The sequence below is a fragment of the Saccopteryx leptura genome, chromosome 3 (genome assembly GCF_036850995.1).
Source record: "Saccopteryx leptura isolate mSacLep1 chromosome 3, mSacLep1_pri_phased_curated, whole genome shotgun sequence".
Lineage (NCBI taxonomy): Eukaryota > Metazoa > Chordata > Mammalia > Chiroptera > Emballonuridae > Saccopteryx > Saccopteryx leptura.
The window spans coordinates 15,392,954-15,415,347 of NC_089505.1; the positions used below are offsets into that span (position 1 = coordinate 15,392,954).

The following is a 22,394-nucleotide window of genomic DNA, read 5'->3' on the forward strand; positions in this document are numbered from 1 at the left end:
TTCTGGTCTTGCTCCATATGGCATGTAATTAACTTCTCAATAATATAATTTTATAAACTTTGCTTACATATTAATATTTTTCTGTCATGAAATTTATGCCAAATGATTAAACAGCCCTTAGAAATTATAGAAACTTACAGACAATATCAAAACAATCAGACCACAGTTCTAAGACCACCTACTAATTTTTTTATTTTTTTTTGGCATGAGATTGTTTTGGAGTTTTTTGTAAACGATTAAGTTTATTGAACACTATAAACCATAAGCTTTGAAAGAATTTTGGAAATGTAACAGAATAATCTGTAGACTATAGAGCTGGAGAATCATAAAAATAATTTGCTCTTTTCTCCCCGCAAATGTCTGTATTTGCTAAACTATTTCTCAGAAGGAGCTGTACTAAGTGGTGATGTGCTGGTTAAGAATCCGGTACTGCCTGACCTGTGGTGGCACAGTGTATAAAGCATCGACCTGGAAATGCTGAGGTCGCCGGTTCGAAACCCTGGGCTTGCCTGGTCAAGGCACATATGGGAGTTGATACTTCCAGCTCCTCCCCCCTGTCTCTCTCTCCTCTCTCTGTCTCTGTCTCTCTCTTCCTCTCTCAAATGAATAAATAAAATAAAATAAAAAAAAAAATTAAAAGGAAAAAAAAATGCTTCAAAAAAAAAAAAAAAAGGAATCCAGTACTATTTTGTAGTTTTCAACAGTGTGCTGGAAAGAACATATAAGCATAATATCATTAAAGAGAGGAAGCATGCACATGAGGCCTACTGTTATGTAAGAAAGGAAAAATCAGCCACCTACAGGAAGATGGAAAACCCTGCCAATGCGCCCTGAATGGCAGCAAGGGTCTCAGAAGTCCGTAAGCTCAGTGATCCATACTTCTATGGGCTTCTCTATACAGATAGCACGGGGAACTGAAATGTGCTAGTGAAGTATCTAGACCAGTTAACGAGTTACTATTTTATTTATTTTATTGTGGTGGTCAATGGCAATTAAAAGAGTCACTAAATAGAACACAAAATAATTAAGTTATACAGCTAAATCTGGAGGAGAGAAAGCTAAACTCTCCAGCATTTCACCACCTGATCTCCCCAAATCAGCAAGATGGCCATTATTGGAGGAGGGACTTGCTTGTGTTGTGATTCTCCACTTTTACACCTATACTAGGTAGCCAGAGGGGCACGCCTCCCTTGAGGGCACACTGAGCCCAAAGTACTTGTGCGGTTTCATTTACTACAGTCGATCATAACGCCATCAGGAAAAGCCTGATCATATCTACTGCCAGGTGGCTCACTATACCCCCCTCACCCTGCACGCTGCGGGTACAAATGAATAAATGAATGAATGGATCAACACTGCATAAAAATTGACACACCTTCCGATTTTGAGGTCTCAGTTAGGGCTTTCCTTCTGGAGTGTGGATCCATGAATATGCATTTCAAAGACACTCGCAAGGCACATGCTGAGTGATTAAGAGTCAGAGTGACTCATTATGCAGGGGTTTTCCCACCTGCAGGAGCCAGTCCCTCCAAGGTCCCCATGTAACCTCCCCTTCCAGTCATCTCAGCAGGAAATCACCGCACCAAGTCTCCCATCCGGGTGATGAATGTTGGAAGCATTTTAGCAGACTGGGGCAGGGCCCAGAATGGGGTCAAGTAAAAGTAAATACCAGCCCTATTAGGCAGGCCTGGCCTCCAGCAGTACATCTGCACCACACACACAGCTTGCGGCTGCCTCACCGCGAGCAGACCTTTCAGGCCACGGCCTCCACCGCGAGGCAGTGCCCTGAACTCCAGGGACATCTTTAGTGCTTGCTTGTTTGCTCCGAGCACCACCACTCACTGCCCTGCTCTGCTGTGGCAGGGGGGCGCTCCGACCAGCGCTAGAGCCACGAGGGAGGGGGCAGAGGGCTCTTTTCAGCAAACCCCCGTGGGCGGGAAGCTGCCCCTCTGGAGGTTCCTACTAGTCACACAGCAGAGGGGCGCAGAGGGGTGGGTGGGCCGTGCGCTGTGGCCAATGATTCTGATTTCCCAGAGCTGGTCTCCAGGGGTGGTGGACTCACGTGGTGTCATTCACAAGCATGGGAGAAGGCTCATAGTATATATTTGTTTAGTGATCTTCCAAATTTTAAATTATGATTTTTATTGAATGATTATTGAATGCTAAGAGATTGGTTGTCATTTATTGGTTCACAATTTCTACACCAAACCATTTTCTTTATTAACGGACTTGCACCTACCTCAATGAAGTGTAAGCTGCCTACAGTGGAAAGAGGTTCTTCATTTTGGGGGTGACCTGCGGGGCTGAGCACAATGCCGAAGGCTGAATGAATGAATGAGTTTGTTGGGTGAACGACTCTGGGATTCTGAATCTGTACAGGACAGGAGGACAAGACAGGACAGAGGAGAACTATGCTGCTCTCCCCTCCGTTACGTCCACTGTTCCATGGCCTTGTCCCTCTCGGTGGTCTGGTCTCGGCCTGTCTTACAGGTGACCCCTCACTCCTAAGCACACGCCTTCGACTTGAGCAATGAGGGGCGGCCGCCACCAAGGCTATTCTAAGAGGTGTTAAAAAGCAAGTTCTTCTCAGTCCACACTTTTGTTAACTGAGGTATAATTACATTACACTTAAAAAAATTCACCTGTCTTAGGGGTGTAGGTCTGTGAGTTCTGACAAATGGATATAATCATGGAACCACTACCACAATCCACATACAGAGTGTGTCCATCACTTCCGAAAGTTCCCCTTGCAGCCAGCCTTCTCCTCCCCTTGGACCACTAATCTGAACTTGTCACCTTCAGTTGTGAATTTCCCAAAAATGTCATTCAGTGCATATTTTATGTGACCTCTTCCCCCTCTATCCACACTGCTGCTCCCAGTTCCTAGCTGCAAACGCCGCCACCAGCTCTGGTGGCGTTCCCCGGTCTCCCCCATGCCCGCCATGGTTCCTTCCAGACTGCTCGAGGGCTCCTGTACCTCGGCCACCGGCTCTGGTGGCGTTCCCCGGTCTCCCCCATGCCTGCGATGGTTCCTTCCAGACTGCAAGGAAGGCTCCTGTACCTCAGCCACCGGCTCCTATACCTCGGCCACCGGCTCTGGTGGCGTTCCCGGTCTCCCCCACGCCTGCTATGGTTCCTCCCAGACTGCTCGAGGGCTCCTGTACCTCGGCCACCGGCTCTGGTGGCATTCCCCGGTCTCCCTAATGCCTGCCATGGTTCCTTCCAGACTGCTCGGAGGACTCCTGTACCTCGGCCACAGGCTCTGGTGGCGTTCCCCGGTCTCCCCCATGCCTACCATGGTTCCTTCCAGACTGCTCGAGGACTCCTGTACCTCGGCCACCGGCTCCTGTACCTCGGCCACTGGCTCTGGTGGCGTTCCCCGGTCTCCCCCATGCCCGCCATGGTTCCTCCCAGACTGCTCGAGGGCTCCTGTACCTCGGCCACCGGCTCCTGTACCTCGGCCACCGGCTCCTGTACCTCAGCCACCGGCTCTGGTGGCGTTCCCCGGTCTCCCCCACGCCTGCCATGGTTCCTCCCAGACGGCTCGAGGGCTCCTGTACCTCGGCCACCGGCTCTGGTGGCGTTCCCGGTCTCCCCCACGCCTGCTATGGTTCCTCCCAGACTGCTCGAGGGCTCCTGTACCTCAGTGTGCCCTGTACACTGGATGTTTTCAGAGTACTGTCCTCTTCTCTCTCCTCATTTCTCTGGGGCTTATCCTTGCGTCTCTCTCCCTTGCTCCACGTCTGCCTTCACTTCTCATCTCAGAACACTTAAAACCTTCCTCCCTGCTCCTTTCCTCCGAAGGCTGCGATCTGTGTTTCCAAATAATTCGCAGACTACGTTACTTATCCTGCTAACCCTCTCGGCTCTCCCTGTCCAGGCCGGACTCGCTCTGGACACGCCAGTTGGCCTTCCTCCTGTGTTTCCTCCATGGCCGATGGCATCGCCATCCTCAAACGAAAGGTGTCCCCTCTCTCTGGACGCCACGAGTAGACGGCTCCCAAACGATGTCTCCCGTCCACCCCTCTCTCTGTGTTTACTCTCCTGCGGCCACAGTGCCCACCACGACTCTGCCTCAGCCGGTTTGACTCGTCTCCTGGGTCTGGGTTGTTGCCCTCTGAACACGCCACACATTGCTACCTGGGCTTTTTTTTTTCTTTTTTTTAAACATACTCATCAGACCACATTCTTCTCCTTCTTATAAAAGTAAAATCAAGCAACCAACCGCAAAGCCCAGGTTACGCTGCCTCAGCAGCGTGCATAAGGAAGTCCTCGTTCCCTCAGAGGGCAGGTGACACCCTGCCCTGTCTGGCCAGCTTGTCCCATTTCTCAGCCTCCGCCTCCCTGTTCAACTCCGGCCCCGCTGGACCACCTGGGAACAGCACGTCATGTCTTCTGTGCCTTTTGAGTCAAAACTCACTGTTCCCGCAGCCAGAGGCTGAGCCCTCATGAAGCCGCCTGGGTTCTCCCACTCTCCGGCACATGCCCCGCTCCTCCCTGCCCTGGGCAGGACTGCCCGTGGTCTCCCTCATGCTGAGGGCATTCAGAATGCCAGCACCTCCTGCTCCATAGGCCTCTGTGCTCCTCACACCTCTCCTCTTAGTGTTCCCGGGACCCACATGCAGTCAAAACTGAAAACGTTCTGCTTAATGCTACGTGAAATGTGTGTGACTATGACCCTGGCTGAGTAGCTCAGTTGGTTAGAGCGTCATCCCAGATACGCCAAGGTGGCGGGTTTGATCCTTACTTAGTCAGTGCACATATAAGAATCAACCAATCAATGCACAAATAAGTGAAATAACAAAACGTTTCTCTCTTTCTCCCTAAAATAAATAAAATAAAATAAAATGTGTGACCATCAAGGTAAGACTTTAGTACTTCTTTTTTTTTTTTTTCCGAAGCTGGAAACGGGGAGGCAGTCAGACAGACTCCCGCATGCGCCTGACCGGGATCCACCCGGCATGCCCACCAGGGGGTGATGCTCTGCCCCTGTGGGGCGTCACTCTGTTGCATCCAGAGCCATTCTAGTGCCTGAGGCAGAGGCCACAGAGCCATCCTCAGCGCCAGGCAATCTTTGCTCCAATGGAGCCTCGGCTGCGGGAGGGGAAGAGAGAGACAGAGAGGAAGGAGAGGGGGAGGGGTGGAGAAGCAGATGGGCGCTTCTCCTGTGTGCCCTGGCCGGGAATCGAACCCGGGACTCCTGCACGCCAGGCCAATGCTCTACCGCTGAGCCAACTGGCCAGGGCCAAATTTAGTACTTCTTATGCACTTTTTGCCTATCCATTGCTTGTTTGCATAATAATAGAACCACATGGTTTATTTTTGTTTTCTTCTTTTTTTCCACAGGAGAGAAGGATGATAGAGATACTTCAGCATGTGTCCTGACCCAGGATCCACCTAGCAACCCCCATCTGGGGACGATGCTCTGCCCATCTGGGGCCATGCTTGCAACCAAGCTATTTTTTTTTTTTGTATTTTTTCTGAAGCTGGAAACGGGGAGAGACAGTCAGACAGACTCCCGCATGTGCCCAACTGGGATCCACCCGGCACGCCCACCAGAGGCGATGCTCTGCCCACCAGGGGGCGATGCTCTGCCCACCAGGGGGCGATGCTCTGCCCCTCCGGGGCATCACTCTGCCGCAACCAGAGCCACTCTAGAGCCTGGGGCAGAGGCCAAGGAGCCATCCCCAGTGCCCGGGCCATCTTTGCTCCAATGGAGCCTTGGCTGCGGGAGGGGAAGAGAGAGACAGAGAGGAAGGAGGGGGGGGGGGTGGAGAAGCAAATGGGCGCTTCTCCTATGTGCCCTGGCCGGGAATCGAACCCGGGTCCCCCGCACGCCAGGCCGACGCTCTACCACTGAGCCAACCGGCCAGGCCGCAACCAAGCTATTTTTAATACCTGAAGCAGAGGTGCCTGGGGCCGATGTGCTCAAACCAATTGAGCCACTGCCGTAGGGGGAGAGGATAGAGAGAAAGAGGAAGGGGAGTGGGATGGATGGTGCTTCTCTTGTGTGCCTTGACAGGGAATTAAACCCAAGACATCCACATGCCAGGCTGAGGCTCTACCACTCAGCCAACTGGCCAGGGCCAGCACATGGTTTATTAAGAACATCATTATGTTTCCTATTTGGGCTTGAATAAGTTTGTAACAATAACAACAACAACAACAACAATAAGGATAATGATGATTTAGAATTTTTGTTGTAAATCTAATCCAGGAGTCATGGTGAGAAGTCAAATTTCAGCCACTGATGGCTCCCAAGGGAAGACTATTTTATCATTCATTATGTGGCTACAAAGAAGCATTTTATGTTTGAAGTCTATCATCACGGATTTTTAGGATTTTTAAACGCTTTGATAAGTTTACATTTCTTTGCTATCTCCCCTCCACAGAGAACCTGAAATAACATAACAATTATCCGACAGCAATGTAGCCCATGACAATAACGTCCCAAAGGAGAACAACTCGTGTGACTCTCTGAGAAACAGGGTGGAGTGAAACACTTTCCCCAGCCCTTGGTCGGGGCTGGGCTGGTCTTGCCTGGCATGAGCAGTCCCCTCCATTTATCTCAGGCCTCAGTGAAATCTAATCATTTTGAGAGCAATGTTGTGAAAAAGACGGAGAAGCACTGTACTGAGCCATCCTACCATTTAAACAGCAGACTGAACTCTCCCACGTCATTCTGTTCTGTGTTCTCTGAGCAAATCAGTTTTATGACTCAAGCGATCTTGAACATGATCTAAAATAAATAAAGAAAGAAAACTCCAAACCACCACGGCAGAGGTGTTTTTTATGGTAGAAGAGAATGTTTAGAAAAGGAGCAAATACCATTAACTATTTCCCAATACCTGATTTGCAGCGTGTTGGCAGAGCATAAGGATTTTCGGTATCATGACGTCACAGATGCAAGAAGGTTTTTGGAGGATATTACTCACCGTTCCAACCAAAGGGTAAATGAACCCAGCGCCGATGCTGGCCCGGACGTCACTAATGGGTAAAATGAAATCCCTGGGTACACCTTTCTTGTCGGGTTGGTGAGAAAGAGAAAGGTGGGTCTTTGCCATGCAGATGGGCAAATTTCCAAAACCCTGTAAGAAAGGAAAGGAAATGTGTTCCCGGAGCAGAAATGTTAGTCCCTTGTACTTGTTGAACTTGACTCCATACAACCCTTGCAGCTCAGACTCCGGCACACAGTAGGGACGTGTTACCACCTGCTCACCGAGCGAGAAGATGGGGCAGAAACTCACTGCTCCGTGACCCACTCCCAGCAGATTGAGGATGTCTGTTATTTATTTCGAAGAATTCTCTTTACGGGAAGGCAGCATTATGTGTGTGTTTGGGGGGAAAGTCTGACTATTTGCAGGCAAAGCCGCAGCAGCAGCTATAGAAATCACTTTCCAAGGATATGAACTCAGAAAGGTAATCTGGAGAAAGGCTTCGTAATGAGGCTTTTAGTCACGTTGTTCACTCGTTCTTGGCGGCTGTCAGGAAGCAAAAGGCCCCTTTGTGTTGGTTTATGAATCATGGCTATTTGATCTGCGATTACATTATAGGAACGAAGATGAGGTCACTACTTAAGCCTCTTATTTTTTAAGGACCAAAGGCTTCGACTGACCCAGCGTTCCAAAGGTGAAAGAGCAGGAAGTCATATGTGGTGTCTCACAAAAAGGACAGTGTCCTCGCTGCCTGGTTCCGATTAAAGGGTACATAGTGGCCCTTTGGAGACTTTGCTAATTAAGGGCAACCACATACTTGACACATAACTTTTAAGGACTATTCCCTTGGTAGATAGAGATAAAAGGAATGCAATCTTCAGAATTTCTTATGATTCAACTTGGAACTATTTGAAAAATTTTTGAGTATTATTGATTGGGGGTGGGGCTCTTTTCTTTCTGAAATGCTGTAATACTCTGATGCACTGGTCAGCATTCGGCTGGGGAACAGGCATATTTGCTCTGAAACGGTGCCCAGAATTGGGGGTTTTTAGAGATCACTCAAATATTGAGATAATTAAAAAAATTTTTATTTTACTTTTCAGTTATCGTTTACATTCAGCACTATTTTGTATTGGTTTCAGATGCATAACACAGTGGGAAGACATTGGAAATAATTTTAGTAAACTGATGTCGCTTTGCCAATTTAAAATTTCGCCAGTAGGAATATTAAAAAACAACAACCAAACAAAAAACCACCACCCAATATGCCATCTACCATCGCTGCATTTCTTTATCCAAGAAAGCATGTTTTTAAGATGAAAAAAGAAAGGACCTAATATTAGAATAAAAGATAGTCCTTTAAATATTGTTAAAAACTCATTTTTAAAAACCTCACAACAATGACTTATTTTATACATTTCATTGCACAGGAGTGGCAATTTCACTGCAGGGCAATGCCTGAATGTACAACGTTTGGAATTTTTTTTTTTCCTAAAGCACAAGTCAAGGGGGTATGCGTGGAAAATTCTAAGAAAAAAATGAGTTGTCGGTTGTCTTACCAAACCTGGGAGAAAACTGGTTGGCATTGGTAGCATTTAACAGAATGTCAAATATGATTTACAAACAGGATTTAGGAGTGGGGGAATTAAAAAAAGAAAAAAAAAAAGATGATATTCCTAACCAAGCTCTTTATCAAAATGCTTTTGAAGTGCTCTGACTTCTATTGAGCAAACGGTTGGGGCAATAGAGGCATACAGTCCTTCTGCGTAGGGTGGCCAAATGCACTATGGGAGTCCATTAACCGTGACCATATTAGGACCAGATAATGACACACTGTTAAAACGCCACCACCTTCATAGCTGCTTGGCGAACTGCCTTTGTTTAGAGGTGGAAGAGGATGGAACTTTCGGTTTTGGTGAACCATCTCAGTGCTGAGCCAAAGGCCCGTCTACATCAAAAAGGACATCTCTATGCTGCACTCATACTTGCCTAACCGCGCACCACGCTCACATTTTTAAGGTAGTTAGACATCCGAAATGAAGAGGAAGCGCTACTGGTTACCTCAATTGACCTAGAGCCGCACATCTAAGGACAGTTTCAATGGTTCTGGCTAATGGGGTGGGAAACTAAGGATCACAGGATCACAGACATCACCCATATTAGACACATTGACAACCACAAAGTCAACAAGGTGTATGTCAGAGGCTGTGTACTCTTGTCATAATGTTCTAATTACAGTCAATACCCTACACCCAAGGATATTATTTCAATCTTTGTGGACCACAAAGTAGAATAAGAGAAGTTCAGCTGGTGAGATATACAAGTCCTCAAGTCAAGGGGACTATTTCAAGGGCCAAAGGTGGATTGTTTTCCCCTCCGCTAGAAGTAAAACTCTCACCTGCTGTGTGTAACGATCGATTTTGGACTGCGCGTCGGGAGAGAGCTCGATATCTCTGGCTCCGTAGACAGCCTGGGCAATGGTTCTTATCTTTTCCACAATTGGAAGCTGGAGAAACACAGATGACAGCAAAATCATTAACATTAATCTGGTCTGAGAATTGAGGGAAAACACTGAGATTTTCTGCGACTGTTTAAAATTCCCCACCAGTTTCCCGCTTCAGCAACTGTGGCCTTTGAAGCAAACACTCTTCTCCTCTGTCACCTTTAAATCCTGACATATTCCGGCCAGAGGGCAACTGGCAAATAAGAAGCCTTAGATGTTCAGCCAATTTAGAGGTTGCTTATCTAGTTCATTATTTTTATCCATTGCAACATTTTAAAAAATGTTGTATTTCCTATACTTCTTAATGGTCTTATAAGTCAGAACAAGAGTCTCGTAACTATATATATACATGTAGTGCTGATGTCAAAGCGGGTCTCAACTCCAGTTACATGACAGAGCACGTAGCAATCCTAAAGAACAGCTTATTTTTTTGTGAGTGGGAATGGGTTGAGATTTTAATATACCTCAATGCTGATGTGATCAAACATTTTAGTAGGAAATCGAAGGCTGAACCTAGTGTCACTTTAGCAAATTATGAGAAATCTTAAGAGTATGGGAAAAATCTGAGAAGACTAGATCTAGGTAAATAAGTGTGCAGGGAGAGGATGAAAAATTGCCCATAATGCTACATGGAAAACATGGATGCAGACTGCTGGCAACATACTAAAAGTCATTTTAAGAAATAAGAATGATTCATTAAGAAAGTATTATGTCACAGATAGAGTGATTCTTGAGGTAGGCCAAGCATTTGACAAAATCGTTCAGACTTTTGCTGTGGGTAAAGAATACAGGCATAGTGCAGTTCATTAGTGGGTTTATTCTTGGGGAAAGAAGCAAGTGCTGACAGAGTGGACGTCACCCAAGGAGCCTGCCTCAAGGACTTTGCCTAGCAATGGCAAATGCTACATTCGTATAAACGACTGTTGATATACATAGGAAAGGGAATTATCCAACGGGGGAAAAGAAAAGCTTACTCCACCTCCCCAATCTGATAGAACCCAAACCTGCTTTAAAATGTGGTTTTCATTACTATCGTTTTTATTACTGTCAAGTTGTTCTGTGGCCTGGAACTTAAATATTGGACGTTTCAACAAATAAAAAAGAAATGAAGATGCAAGTCATCATCATCTTTCAGTGAAGGACATTAGAGGATCCGAATCACTGGAGACAAAGACCCTGTTCGTGGGGGAGGGAACTCCATGCTGCACAGATGTCAGCTCTCACAAACAATCTATTAGTTTCCGTGTAATTCCAATGAAGCCCCAGGAGCATTCTTCGTTACTTGGCCAACAATTCTAAAATCCATCATAAAGAGTAGTGGCATAAATAGGTAAGATAACATTAAAAATAAATAAAACCAAAAGAACAAAGGCAACGGGACATGCCTTATCACCTTACCAGGTATCAATCATACTACAAAACTATCCTAAGTAATTCCATGTGGTGTTGGCACAGGGCTAGATGAATTAATCAATGAAAGATAAGAAGGCTCTCAGAAAGACACCTCAGCAGGTATGGGGCAGAATAGAGTAGAAACGGCACGAAATAGGGAAAGGGATGCCTGTCCAACTGACTTTTGGCAGGAAAAAAATAAAATTAGATTCCTAACACACACCAGGCCCCCTAATAAATCCAATATGGAAAAAGGCATAAATTTCAAAATTAAAACTCTAAATATTGGAAGAAAACATTGGGAACTCTATGGTCTTAAGATAGGGAGCAAGGTAACAACAGAATACATCCCAAAGGAAAGGATTTATAGATCTGACTACATCAAAATTTAAAACATTTTGTATAAAAGAAAAAAGGCTCTACAAACAAGGTCAAAGAATTGGGATCAATCTGGGAGAAGATACACGCAAATATTTAAGCCAAAAGATTAGTTACTAGAGTGGATTAAGAAACTCCTCCCACAAATCAAAAGAAAGACAAATATTTAATAAAGGGAAAATAGAGTATGACTAAGAATCATATGAAAAAATGCTCAATTTCATTAATAATCAAGGAATGCAAACTACAATAATGAAAAACCAATTCATAGCCTTTAGATTAGTAACACTGAGAAGTGTGAGGATTTCAAGTGTAGGTGAAGATGTGGGGAAATGATCCTTTTAAGTGCTCTTGATTGAGACGCTAATGTAGGGGTCCCCAAACTTTTTACACAGGGAGCCAGTTAACTGTCCCTCAGATCATTGGAGGACCAGACTATAAAAAAACTATGAACAAATCCCTATGCACACTGCACACATCTTATTTTAAAGTAAAAAAACAAAATGGGAACAAATACAATAGTTAAAATAAAGAACAAGTAAATTTAAATCAACAAACTGACCAGTATTTCAATGGGAACTATGGGCCTGCTTTTGGCTAATGAGATGGTCAATGTGCTCCTCTCGCTGACCACCAATGAAAGAGGTGCCCCTTCTGGAAGTGCGGCGGGGGCCGGATAAATGGCCTCAGGGGGCCGCATGTGGCCCGCGGGCTGTAGTTTGGGGACCCCTGCGCTAATGTCACTGACCATGAAAGCATCCTAACTGGTCTCTTCACTTCTAATACATTCTCCATTCTGTCGTAAGCCTAACCTTCCTAGAATATACCCAAGGAAGAAACTCAAAAAACTTCAGCTTCTACCCATGGCCTACTAAAGAACAAAATCTGGTGCTGACATTTAGGAGCTGTGTGAGATCTACTCTAAAGCAGGGGTCCACATGGTTCAAGAGTTACAAGAGACGATCAAGTCCAGGTAATGATGTGCTCAATGCAAGCCTGAGGAGACGTTTTACATGAACCTCTGATGTCACTTCAGCACAAGGAGCTGATGGGCACTGAAACGCTTGCTGGTGACGCTGCATTTAAGCCGTTCTGATCTCTTCTCAGGTCAATGAATGCCTTGCAAGAAGCAGGCCTTTTGAAGAAATAAAAGTTAACGGGAAGCCGAAAGGCATTTCTAGCACCTACACAGCAAGCACAATGACCATGCTTTGCCAGGGAAGTCGGCTCTCAGGATACTGTGTCCCCCAGGCAGTGTCCCCATGGCATCCAGTCCCTCTGCCTGTACCCCGACCCATCCTGGGCCATTTGAGCCCTCTGTGGGCACCATGGGGCAGGAGGGCTAAGAAAGAACACGATCCCCTCTAACCTCTCTAAATGTGTGTCCCTCTCCCTGACATGGGGACGTGAATCCTCTACTGATCATCGCTTTACTGCAGCACAAAGCAACGCAGAGAAAGAGCTGCAAGTGTCGTGCTATACAGAACTTAAGTGATATTATTCCGGAGTGAGGACAATAAGGCATTATGTTTTCTCTGGAAGTAAAACAAAATCACAACAAAAGAGATATTACTAGTCGTAAGGTAGTTAATGAATAGAATGCACTATTTATTTACTGCTCTCTATGATCTGAGAAAGAAGTTGGTGAGTGTAACTCTCCAGTTAAGTTAATCGTTAAAGAGCTCAATGGGAACAAATGGATGACTAGTGAAGGTATTAGTGTGAGTAGGGATTTAATTGTGTATTATTAAGTTTTAAATATGAAAATACTGTATTTCAAGAAATATTTAATTTTTTTTAAGTGACAGGAGGGGAGATAGAGAGATAGACTCCTGCATGTGCCCCAATGGGACCCACCTGGCAACCCCCATCTGGAGCCGATGTTTGAATCCACTGAACTATTTTTAGCACCTCAGGCTGACTGCTCAGATCAACCAAGCTATCCTCAGTGCCCCAGGGGCCGCCACTCAAAGCAATCGAGCTAGTGGCTGTGAGAGGGGAAGAGGAAGTGAAGAGGGAGAGGGTGGGGGAGAGAAGGAGATGGTTGCTTCTCTTGTGTGCCCTGATCAGGGATCGAACCCAGGTCGTCCATACATCAGGCTGACACTCTATCCACTGAGCCACAGGCCAGGGCCAATATATTTAACTTTTAATTGTGGTAAAACAGACATAACACAGAATTTACCATGTTAACCATTTTCAAGAGTACAGTTCTGTATTCTTTAGTACGGTCACATTGCTGTTAAACCAATCTCCAGAGCTCTTTTCATCTTGGAGAACTGAAACCCTGTACCCATCAAACACCAACTCCCTTTTCTTTTTCCGCTGCCTCTGGCAACCGTGATTCTCCTTTCTGTCTCTCTGACTTTGTCCCAGGTCCCTCATGGAAGTGAAATGATACCCAGAGAATGTATGTCCTTTTTGCATCTGGCTTTCCACTTAGCATAATGCCCTCAAAGTTCATCCATGCTGTTGCATGTGTCCAAATTTCTTTCCTTTTTAAGGCTGAATAATTTTGCATTGTACGTATTTATTGCCTTTAAAAACCCCGTTGACCCGTCAGTGGACATTTGGGTTGCGCCTACCTTTTGGCTATTGTGAATAATGCCGCTGTGACCATGGCTGGACACCTATCTCCCGGAGACCCAGCTTTCAATTCCTTTCGGCGTAAGGAAATAGAAAGGTTTTGTCAACAACTAAACTGTCTTCCTTTGTAATGTTTATCTGAAAGTGTTTTGGGAATTTCAAGCAGGTGCCAGGTTGACTTTGTGAACCGTGTGGTCGTGGTTTTATTTCCTGTAGGAAAATCGCAACCTCCCACACACGACAGATGACCGGAACAGAAGGCAGGGTGGAGAGCAGGAAGCAGCCAGCGGCCGAGGCCCAGCCGGGAAGCCTGGTTCCCCTCACCCTTAGTTTCTGACCCGACCTAACTGTACAGTCTGCACTTCGGATGCCCCAACCTAGCCTCCCTGACCCTGGAGAAGGTGCGGATGCCCCAGGCTTCCTCCCAACAAGGGACTAGAGAATGGTTTACTAGCCAACATGCTGAGTAAACCAAGGGCTGCAGCTCAGTGGAGCTAGAAACCCCAAGACCGAAGTTCTCTTGGGCCTCCTACGACAATTTTTCTTTTTCACTTACCCATACAAGTACACAAATGGGAAGAACATCTCAGTTAACCTATCTTCTGGGTTTAATACGAAAACTACAGACTGCCCTGATAAGGCAGTTCCCATTGCATACAATCTGTTTATGCTGTGTCAGCAGGCAACGGACTTCCTGCTGTTTCCCTGCTTGATTTGGGGGGAGAAGTGTAATCATTAAAGGAAAAACCAAAGCCAAGCTCAGTCTAATGATCCTGATCTGAATTTGATATTCTCTGTGGTAAACGATAGCTTCTATAAAACAAATAAATGGTGACTGTTTATGCATTAATCATCCCTGGATTTCCCCTGGCTCCCTGAATATTTACTAATTTATTTAGTCACCACATCTTTCATCCTCATATCCCTAATGACGAGGAAGGTGGCACGCACTCGGGCCACTTCATAAACGTCTGGTGAGCGAATAAATAACCGTCTTTGGCAAGTACTTGCAAGATGTCACACGTGCAAAGAACTTCAGGGACTTGGTGTACAAAGAACTCGTGATGAAGTGGGGACAAGGATACTGTAAACAAGTGTGACAGAACAGTGTGTGATAAGGGCTCTGTGTAAACATTCTATCAAAGGTGGAGACCACTGATTGCAGGAAGGCATGGACATCAGCCAAAGCAGCGCAAAACATAAAAAAGGATCCTGAGTCATGCCTAAAGGACATGAAAGATCTGAATAGGCATTGAAAGGAAAGATTATTCCACACAAAGAGAAAGGCACAAGTCAGGGTGTGAATGGCAGCAGACAGAAGGCTTATTCTGAAAATAGTGACTATTCTATTGTTGTAAAGTGGTGTTCCGCTGGGTTTACGTAGAGACACCAAGTCCAAATGAATTTTTAGGAGTTTTATTAATAGGAAGAGATTTAATATGCCAACCGCATATGGCTAACACGGGGCATAGCTGACCCAAATCATGCATGCCGCGCACAGCCCTTGGAGTAGGTTATATACCTTTGATCACATGCAGGTTGGCAGGAAAAGGAGGAGGGGGAGAGATGACACAATTCATTAGCAAGCTTATAACATTCGTCTACAGCAGGGGTAATCAACCTTTTTATACCTACAGCCCACTTTTTTTTTTTTTTTTTTGTATTTTTCTGAAGCTGGAAACGGGGAGAGACAGTCAGACTCCCGCATGTGCCCGACCGGGATCCACCCGGCAGGCCCACCAGGGGCGACGCTCTGCCCACCAGGGGGCGATGCTCTGCCCCTCTGGGGGGGGGGGTCGCTCTGCTGCGACCAGAGCCACTCTAGCGCCTGGGGCAGAGGCCAAGGAGCCATCCCCAGCGCCCGGGCCATCTTTGCTCCAATGGAGCCTTGGCTGCGGGAGGGGAAGAGAGAGACAGAGAGGAAGGAGGGGGGGGGTGGAGAAGCAAATGGGCGCTTCTCCTATGTGCCCTGGCCGGGAATCAAACCCGGGTCCCCCGCACTCCAGGCCGACGCTCTACCGCTGAGCCAACCAGCCAGGGCCTATAGCCCACTTTTGTATCTCTGTTAGTAGTAAAATTTTCTAACCGCCACCGGTTCCACAGTAATGGTGATTTATAAAGTAGGGAAGTAACTTTACTTTATAAAATTTATAAAGCAGAGTTACAGCAAGTTAAAGCATATAATAAGAATTACTTACCAAGTACTTTATGTTGGATTTTTGCTAAGTTAGGAAGAATAAATTGGTAGGGACCAGGTTGACTACCACTGGTCTATAGAATTTATAAAAATATTTCTACACATTAAAACTTACAAGGTAATACAATAGCAGAAAATGTTATTCTACATATGAAAAGATATTCCTAAATTTTCCAGTGTTCATTTGCCATTCCTCTGTCTAGAGGTATACACATTGATTACACGTTTTCAGGAGGGGAGGGGGAGTCTACATGGCACCAGGGGTTAAGCTTCCAAGAATGGCCCATCAAAGAAGGAAAGAGAGGAGAGGAAAAGATTCGCTTAATCTCTCCCTCCCCTCCCCACACCTGGCTAGGTGTTTACCCCGTTTCTCACAGAGGTGGGGAGGGGGAATCTAAGTCTCCCCAGCACAAAATCTCTTTACAATACATTGTTGTTGTCTATCCTGAGTTGGTGCAAATCACACACAAGTATAAAGAGCATATTCACAAAATCTCCCTGTATGCTTAGCCCAAATTATAAAAGGCCCTTTAAGCTTCCTAGTAAAAAGGGGGTTTTCTACACAGTATGTCTCTGCAAGCCAGAAAAACTCTCTCTTTCCTCTCCTAAAATATTAATGTTAATTTTTCCATTCTTTGGTACCTTACCACACTATTTGTATTATGCTTGACATACTAATATGCTACGCCACAAGACCTGGTGTCTAGACCAGTATCTTTGATCATTTTTGAACTAACAGCATAATTAAATCTTCATTTTCACCAAGAATATAACCCTGAACACAGTCTACATTAATGAACTCCCAAACCTCTCCAATGCATATTTAGGAAACTGAAATTGTGTGAGTGTGTGCGACAGAGACAGAGAGAGGGGCAGACAGGAAGGGAGAGAGATGAGAAGCATCAATTCCTCATTGTGGCTCCTTAGTTGTTCATTGATTGCTTTCTCATGTGCCTTGACCGGGGGCGGGGACTATAGCAGACCGAGTGACCTCTTGCTCAAGCCAGCAACTTTGGGCTCAAGCTGGTAAGCCTTGCTCAAGCCAGATGAGCCCCCGCTCAAGCTGGCGACCTCGGGGTTTCAAACCTGAGTCCTCTGTGTCCCAGGCTGACACTCTATCCACTGTGCCATCGCCTGGTGAGGCTGAAATATTCTTGAACAGAGCTGTCCAATGGGAACTTTCTGTGATGACGGAAACGTTCTATCTCTGCTTTCCAGTCTATTGGCCACTAGTCTCAGGAGGCTGTTAATGTAAGAAACGTCCAAACCGGCAAAAAACTTTTATCAATTTATTTGAACCAAAATGATGACAACGGCTGGGAATCAAAATCTCAACAGCTTGAGAAAATGCTCCAGAAAACGGCCGTTTCACCACTTATTTTATACATCAGAACCAAAGGGTTGCCCTGGCAGGTAGTTCAACTGGTTAGAGCATGGTCCCAATACACCAAGGTTGCAGGTTCGATTTCCGGTCAGAGCACATACAAGAGACAATCAATGAGTTCACAACTAAGTGGAACAACAAATATACCTTTCTCTCTCTCTCTCTTAATCAATAAATTAAAAAAAAAAGACTCAAATGGGAAGACTAAGGAGGGGGGTTACATGAAATACATCGGTGATAGATTAGGAAGGCAGAAGAAAGCAAAGTGGGGAAAGCTCTGGGATTGGATAAAAAAATAAAAGAACTGACACATACTTCTCTTACACAGGCAGGCATAGGACAGTTCACACTTAACAAAGAACACAATAACAATAACAATCAAGGGAGTGGTGGTCTCTGCTCTAGTGGCTGTGCCCTGAGGCTCAGGAGAGCAGAGCACTGTTACATCTCAAAGGCATGTTACTCTCCCATTTCCAAGGCTTGTTATCAGGTACTTTCTGTATTATAGATGCAAAAGACGACAGACAGACTTCCTTAAGGTGAAGACTGATCTTTATTAGGGAAAATACAGCTCTAGGACATGACTACCCACCACAAACTGCTTTTTTTTTATTTTTAAATTTTTTAAAAAATTCTTTATTTAAAATAGACTAGATGTTTTTACTAGCACAAACTGCTTTTAGTTTAGAAAGTTTTAATTTTGAAACTAAAAACAGTTCATGTGGTTACTTTATTAATATAAAAAAATTGTTGATTTTAGAGAGGGGAGGAAAGGGAGGGTGGGAGAGAGGGAGGAGAGAGGGGAAAGGGAGATGGAGGGAGGAAGGAAGAGAGGGAGAAGAAAAGGGGGAAGAGGGAAAAATAGAGTGGGAGAGAGAGAGAGAGAGGGAGAGAGAGAGAGAGGGAGAGAGGGAGAGAGACATAGTTTTGTTCCATTAGTTGTTTCTTGTATGTGCCCTGACCAGGGATCGAACCTGTAACCTTGGCGTATTGGGATCATGCTCTAACCAACTGAACTTTAGGTCTCTGAGTTTGTAAGGCTGTTTGTTATGTAGGCCTCCCCTGAGCTTGCCAGGTTTAGTATGTGGCTTCTAATTTGTCCACATGGCGGTTAAGCAGATGAAATGTGCCTAGTATAACTGAGGAAATGAATTCTTAATTTGGTTAATTTAAATTTAAGTCACTTGTGAGCAGTGGCACAACACAGAAAATAGATAGTTATGCCCAACTGTTTTACTGCTGTGGTGTCTCTTCCACAGAATGGGCACACCAACAGAAGTGGAGTGACATCATAAATGTAAGTTGGAGGGCATGGTGGCCTTCACGCTCCATAACATTCACTTTGTAAGCATGGCGATCTAGGCTCATGGAAGTTGAGTTACTCCACGTGAGAGCAAACCCTTCTCGAAAAGGTCTGGGAGAGCCTGCTGGAATTACTAAGCTATTTAAGACCTGCTTTTTGTGTGTGTGTGTAATAAAACTGATCTACAAATTCTAGAAAAGCAGTTACTGAAATTAATTTTTTTTTTTTTTTGGTGAGAAGAAAATGGGCAAAAATAAAGTGGAATAGAACGTGAAGTGAAATAGAAGACAGTTGAAAGCAAAGCTGCTAGAATGGAAGACAGTAGGAAGCGTGAAGGTCTCCTGCCAGTGCGGCTTCGTCTCCTCAAGGTCAGGCTCCGCAGCCAGCAGCCCTGCGCGTCCCCCGGAGGACCCCCGGGGTCACCCCACTATGCATGAAGGTCTCCTGCCACTGCGGCTCTCCTCCTCAAGGTCAGGCTCCGCAGCCAGCAGCCCTGCGCGTCCCCCGGAGGACCCCTGGGATCACCCCACTATGCATGAAGGTCTCCTGCCACTGCGGCTTCGTCTCCTCAAGGTCGGGCTCCGCAGCCAGCAGCCCTGCGCGTCCCCCGGGAGCACTTCCTGTCACCCCACTATGCATGAAGGTCTCCTGCCGCTGCGGCTTCGTCTCCTCAAGGTCAGGCTCCACTGTCAGCAGCCCTGCGCGTCCCCCGGAGGACCCCCGGGATCACCCCACTATGCATGAAGGTCTCCTGCCAGTGCGGCTCTCCTCCTCAAGGTCAGGCTCCGCAGCCAGCAGCCCTGCGCGTCCCCCGGAGGACCCCCGGGAGCACTTCCCGTCACCCCACTGTGCATGAAGGTCTCCTGCCACTGCGGCTTCGTCTCCTCAAGGTCAGGCTCCGCAGCCAGCAGCCCTGCGCGTCCCCCGGGAGCACTTCCTGTCACCCCACTATGCATGAAGGTCTCCTGCCACTGCGGCTTCGTCTCCTCAAGGTCAGGCTCCGCAGCCAGCAGCCCTGCGCGTCCCCCGGAGGACCCCCGGGAGCACTTCCTGTCACCCCACTAGCAACACTCCACTATCTCTCCATAAGCCTGCGACGCTGAAGTGTTCGAACATACGGCAGTTTCTTCAGCAGCCACGCTGAATAAAAGTTACATTGTTCTTTTGTTTGACCAAGGCCACAGCGTGGAATTCGCATGAATTAAACGTTCCTATGCCGTGATATCGGCAAAATGTATTCCAATGCCCATAAAACATTTAAAGAGAAGGATCAATGAATACACTTGTAAGTTGAATAGATATCTCTGGACGTAGTAAGGATTTCATTTTGTCTTTTAAATGAAGCATGCATTTTAAATGACCTGCAAGTCCAGTTTGGTAAATAGCCTTTCCTATACTTAAATATAAAAGTATAACATGAAACCATCACTGTTAATTTATCCGGAGCAAACGCAAGGTGCAAGCGGTTCATTACAACACACCCCCAGGGTCACGGGAGCAGCTCCGTGTTGTTACTGAGAACAACAGATCCTGTATCTTCGACACAAAGCATGTCCTTGGCCAGGAACCAGCGCATTCGAGCCTCCAAAGATGTACGTGCCGACTGCCATGCGTCGGCCACCGAGTGTGACTATCCTTGCTGGCTCGGTGACCCCGAGCAGCAAGTTCACCCAAAGGATCTCACTCTCCTAAGGCAAGCGGGAGGGGACAGCTGGGGTCTGGGAAAGGAAGAAGGCTCCTCGCTAGAAAAATCTGCATTGGTCCATGCGAAACGTTGACAAGAAGGAATTCACGCGGGTGAGCTTTCATACTGTCAAACAACAGGCCGGCAAGTCAAAGGAAAGGACTACAGCACGTCTTCAGACAACATTGGCTTGTTCATTGTTTCTGATGAGATGTGTGGAAGCTTGACTTGTGTGTGTGTGTGTGTGTGTGCGCGCGTGCGTCCACCTAGCTTTTTAATTTTTATCCAGCTGTAAACAGATAGTAGAAGTAACACAACACCCAGCACCTCCAGGCTGGCTTTCCTGACACTAAGGAAGACTGATCAATTTAACCAGCACAGACTTAGGGGTTTCTGGTCACGTCGTGCCCCGTCTGGCCACTGTTGGTCCTCTTTCCATAAACCTTACTTATAAATCTCAATGTGTTATAAGAGTGGTAGGGATCAAAACAGGTGCTGTTTGGGTTTTATTTTCAGGTGTAAGGAGCCCCTGTTTTTCACAAGTGGCTCTTTTTCTTGATTGTACAACAGGAGTGAGATTTCCTTCCCAGACCCGTTGGAGATGTGCTTTCAAAGGAAAAACAAACAAACAACAACTTGGTCTAAACGTCTCACTCAAGAGCCAAGCACACTATTTTCATGAAAGGAAAAAGACACTTTTCTGATTAAAATAAAAAATACTACTAAAATAAATCCCCAAACTTTCAGATACTGGGGTATTATGATAAGCCTGGGCTATTTTGAGTATTTTTACCCCCAAATCCTAAGGTTGTAGTCTTTTCTTCTGAAGTGGTCTGTTATATGTAGTACCTTTAATGAGAACATCTGTGATGATATTTAAATGATGCTCCTTAGTGCTTGCTCTGTCAGCTAAGAGAATGGATACTGCCCTGATGCAGACCTCTGGGGTTTCCTGAGTTTACCCCACAGGGGCCAGGAAGGAAGGGGTGGAGTGGAGGTGGAGGGTGGCCAGCGAACACCTGGGGGCATACTGACACTTCATTTTGTTTTTAAATAAAAGTTTAGGCTCTTTAGCATTTATTAGTATAGTCAAACCTCAGCACCACCCTCTGAAGCTGAGTTTGCTCCCGTTCCACAGGCACTAAACTGAGGCTCAGAGAACAGACGTGACTGGCTTAGAACCACACAGCTATTGGACGCCGGCCGGAGGGTCACCTCCACCCGCCTTCAAGAATAACAAGAACAATCCAGGCTTCCTATAGTAGCAGCATATAGTGGGGGGCCAGAGTATAATATAGTGTATACCAAACAGGGCGTGTAATCAGGACAGCACACAGTGTCTGATACTGTGCTCAGTGCGTCCTGAGCGCACACATCTTCACAACAACCCTCTGAAGTAGGTAGGATCTACCGCCCCATTTCACAGACGGTAAAACCGAGGTGCTGCCCTGGCCGGATGGCTCGGTTGGTTGGCGCATCACCCCAAAGTGCAGAGGTTGACAGTTTGATCTCTGGTCAGGGCACATACGGGAACAGATGGATGTTTCCCTCTCTCTCTCTTTCTTATTCTCTAGCTGAGCGGGATACAGAGGAGAGGGGAGGCGCAGTCCTCCCTGGAAGCAGGTTGGCTAACAGAGGGAGTGAGCGTCCTGCACAGACCCAGCAGCGAGGCGAGGCCAGGACAAGGCCAAGCAGGCCAGTGGCGGGGCTTAGGACAAACAGGCCTGAGTGCTGCAGTCAGATTAGAGTAGGGAGGGCGGGGCCACAGCCTCCCTGCCCCTCCCTGAGGCAGGGCCCTCACACCACTGGGGGCCGGAGCTAGTGCCTGTCCAGCAGGGCACTGTCACCCCAGGTGCTGCCTCCAGGTGAGGGTGACTTCTCCAGCCTTTCCCAAAAGTCTCCGAGGGCCCCTCCTTCCTCCCCACGCCACTGCGTCTAGGGCACTGCCCTTCACCCCCTGACACTTCATTTTACTCCCCTCAGTCTTCCGTGACTGGCCCACCATTTGAGAGGAAATAATTCACTTCTAGAG

General features: G+C 46.5%; 1 protein-coding gene across 1 annotated transcript in view; it reads right to left on the reverse strand.

The window, feature by feature from the left end:
• MTHFD1L (methylenetetrahydrofolate dehydrogenase (NADP+ dependent) 1 like) overlaps positions 1-22,394 on the reverse strand; it is a 186,909-nt gene that overhangs the window by 36,267 nt on the left and 128,248 nt on the right. Inside the window, exons 25-26 of the mRNA XM_066372996.1 lie at positions 9,334-9,441; positions 6,936-7,088 (exon numbers count right to left, since the gene is read on the reverse strand). Coding sequence (XP_066229093.1) covers positions 6,936-7,088; positions 9,334-9,441 — 261 coding nt within the window. The remainder of the gene's footprint in view (positions 1-6,935; positions 7,089-9,333; positions 9,442-22,394) is intronic.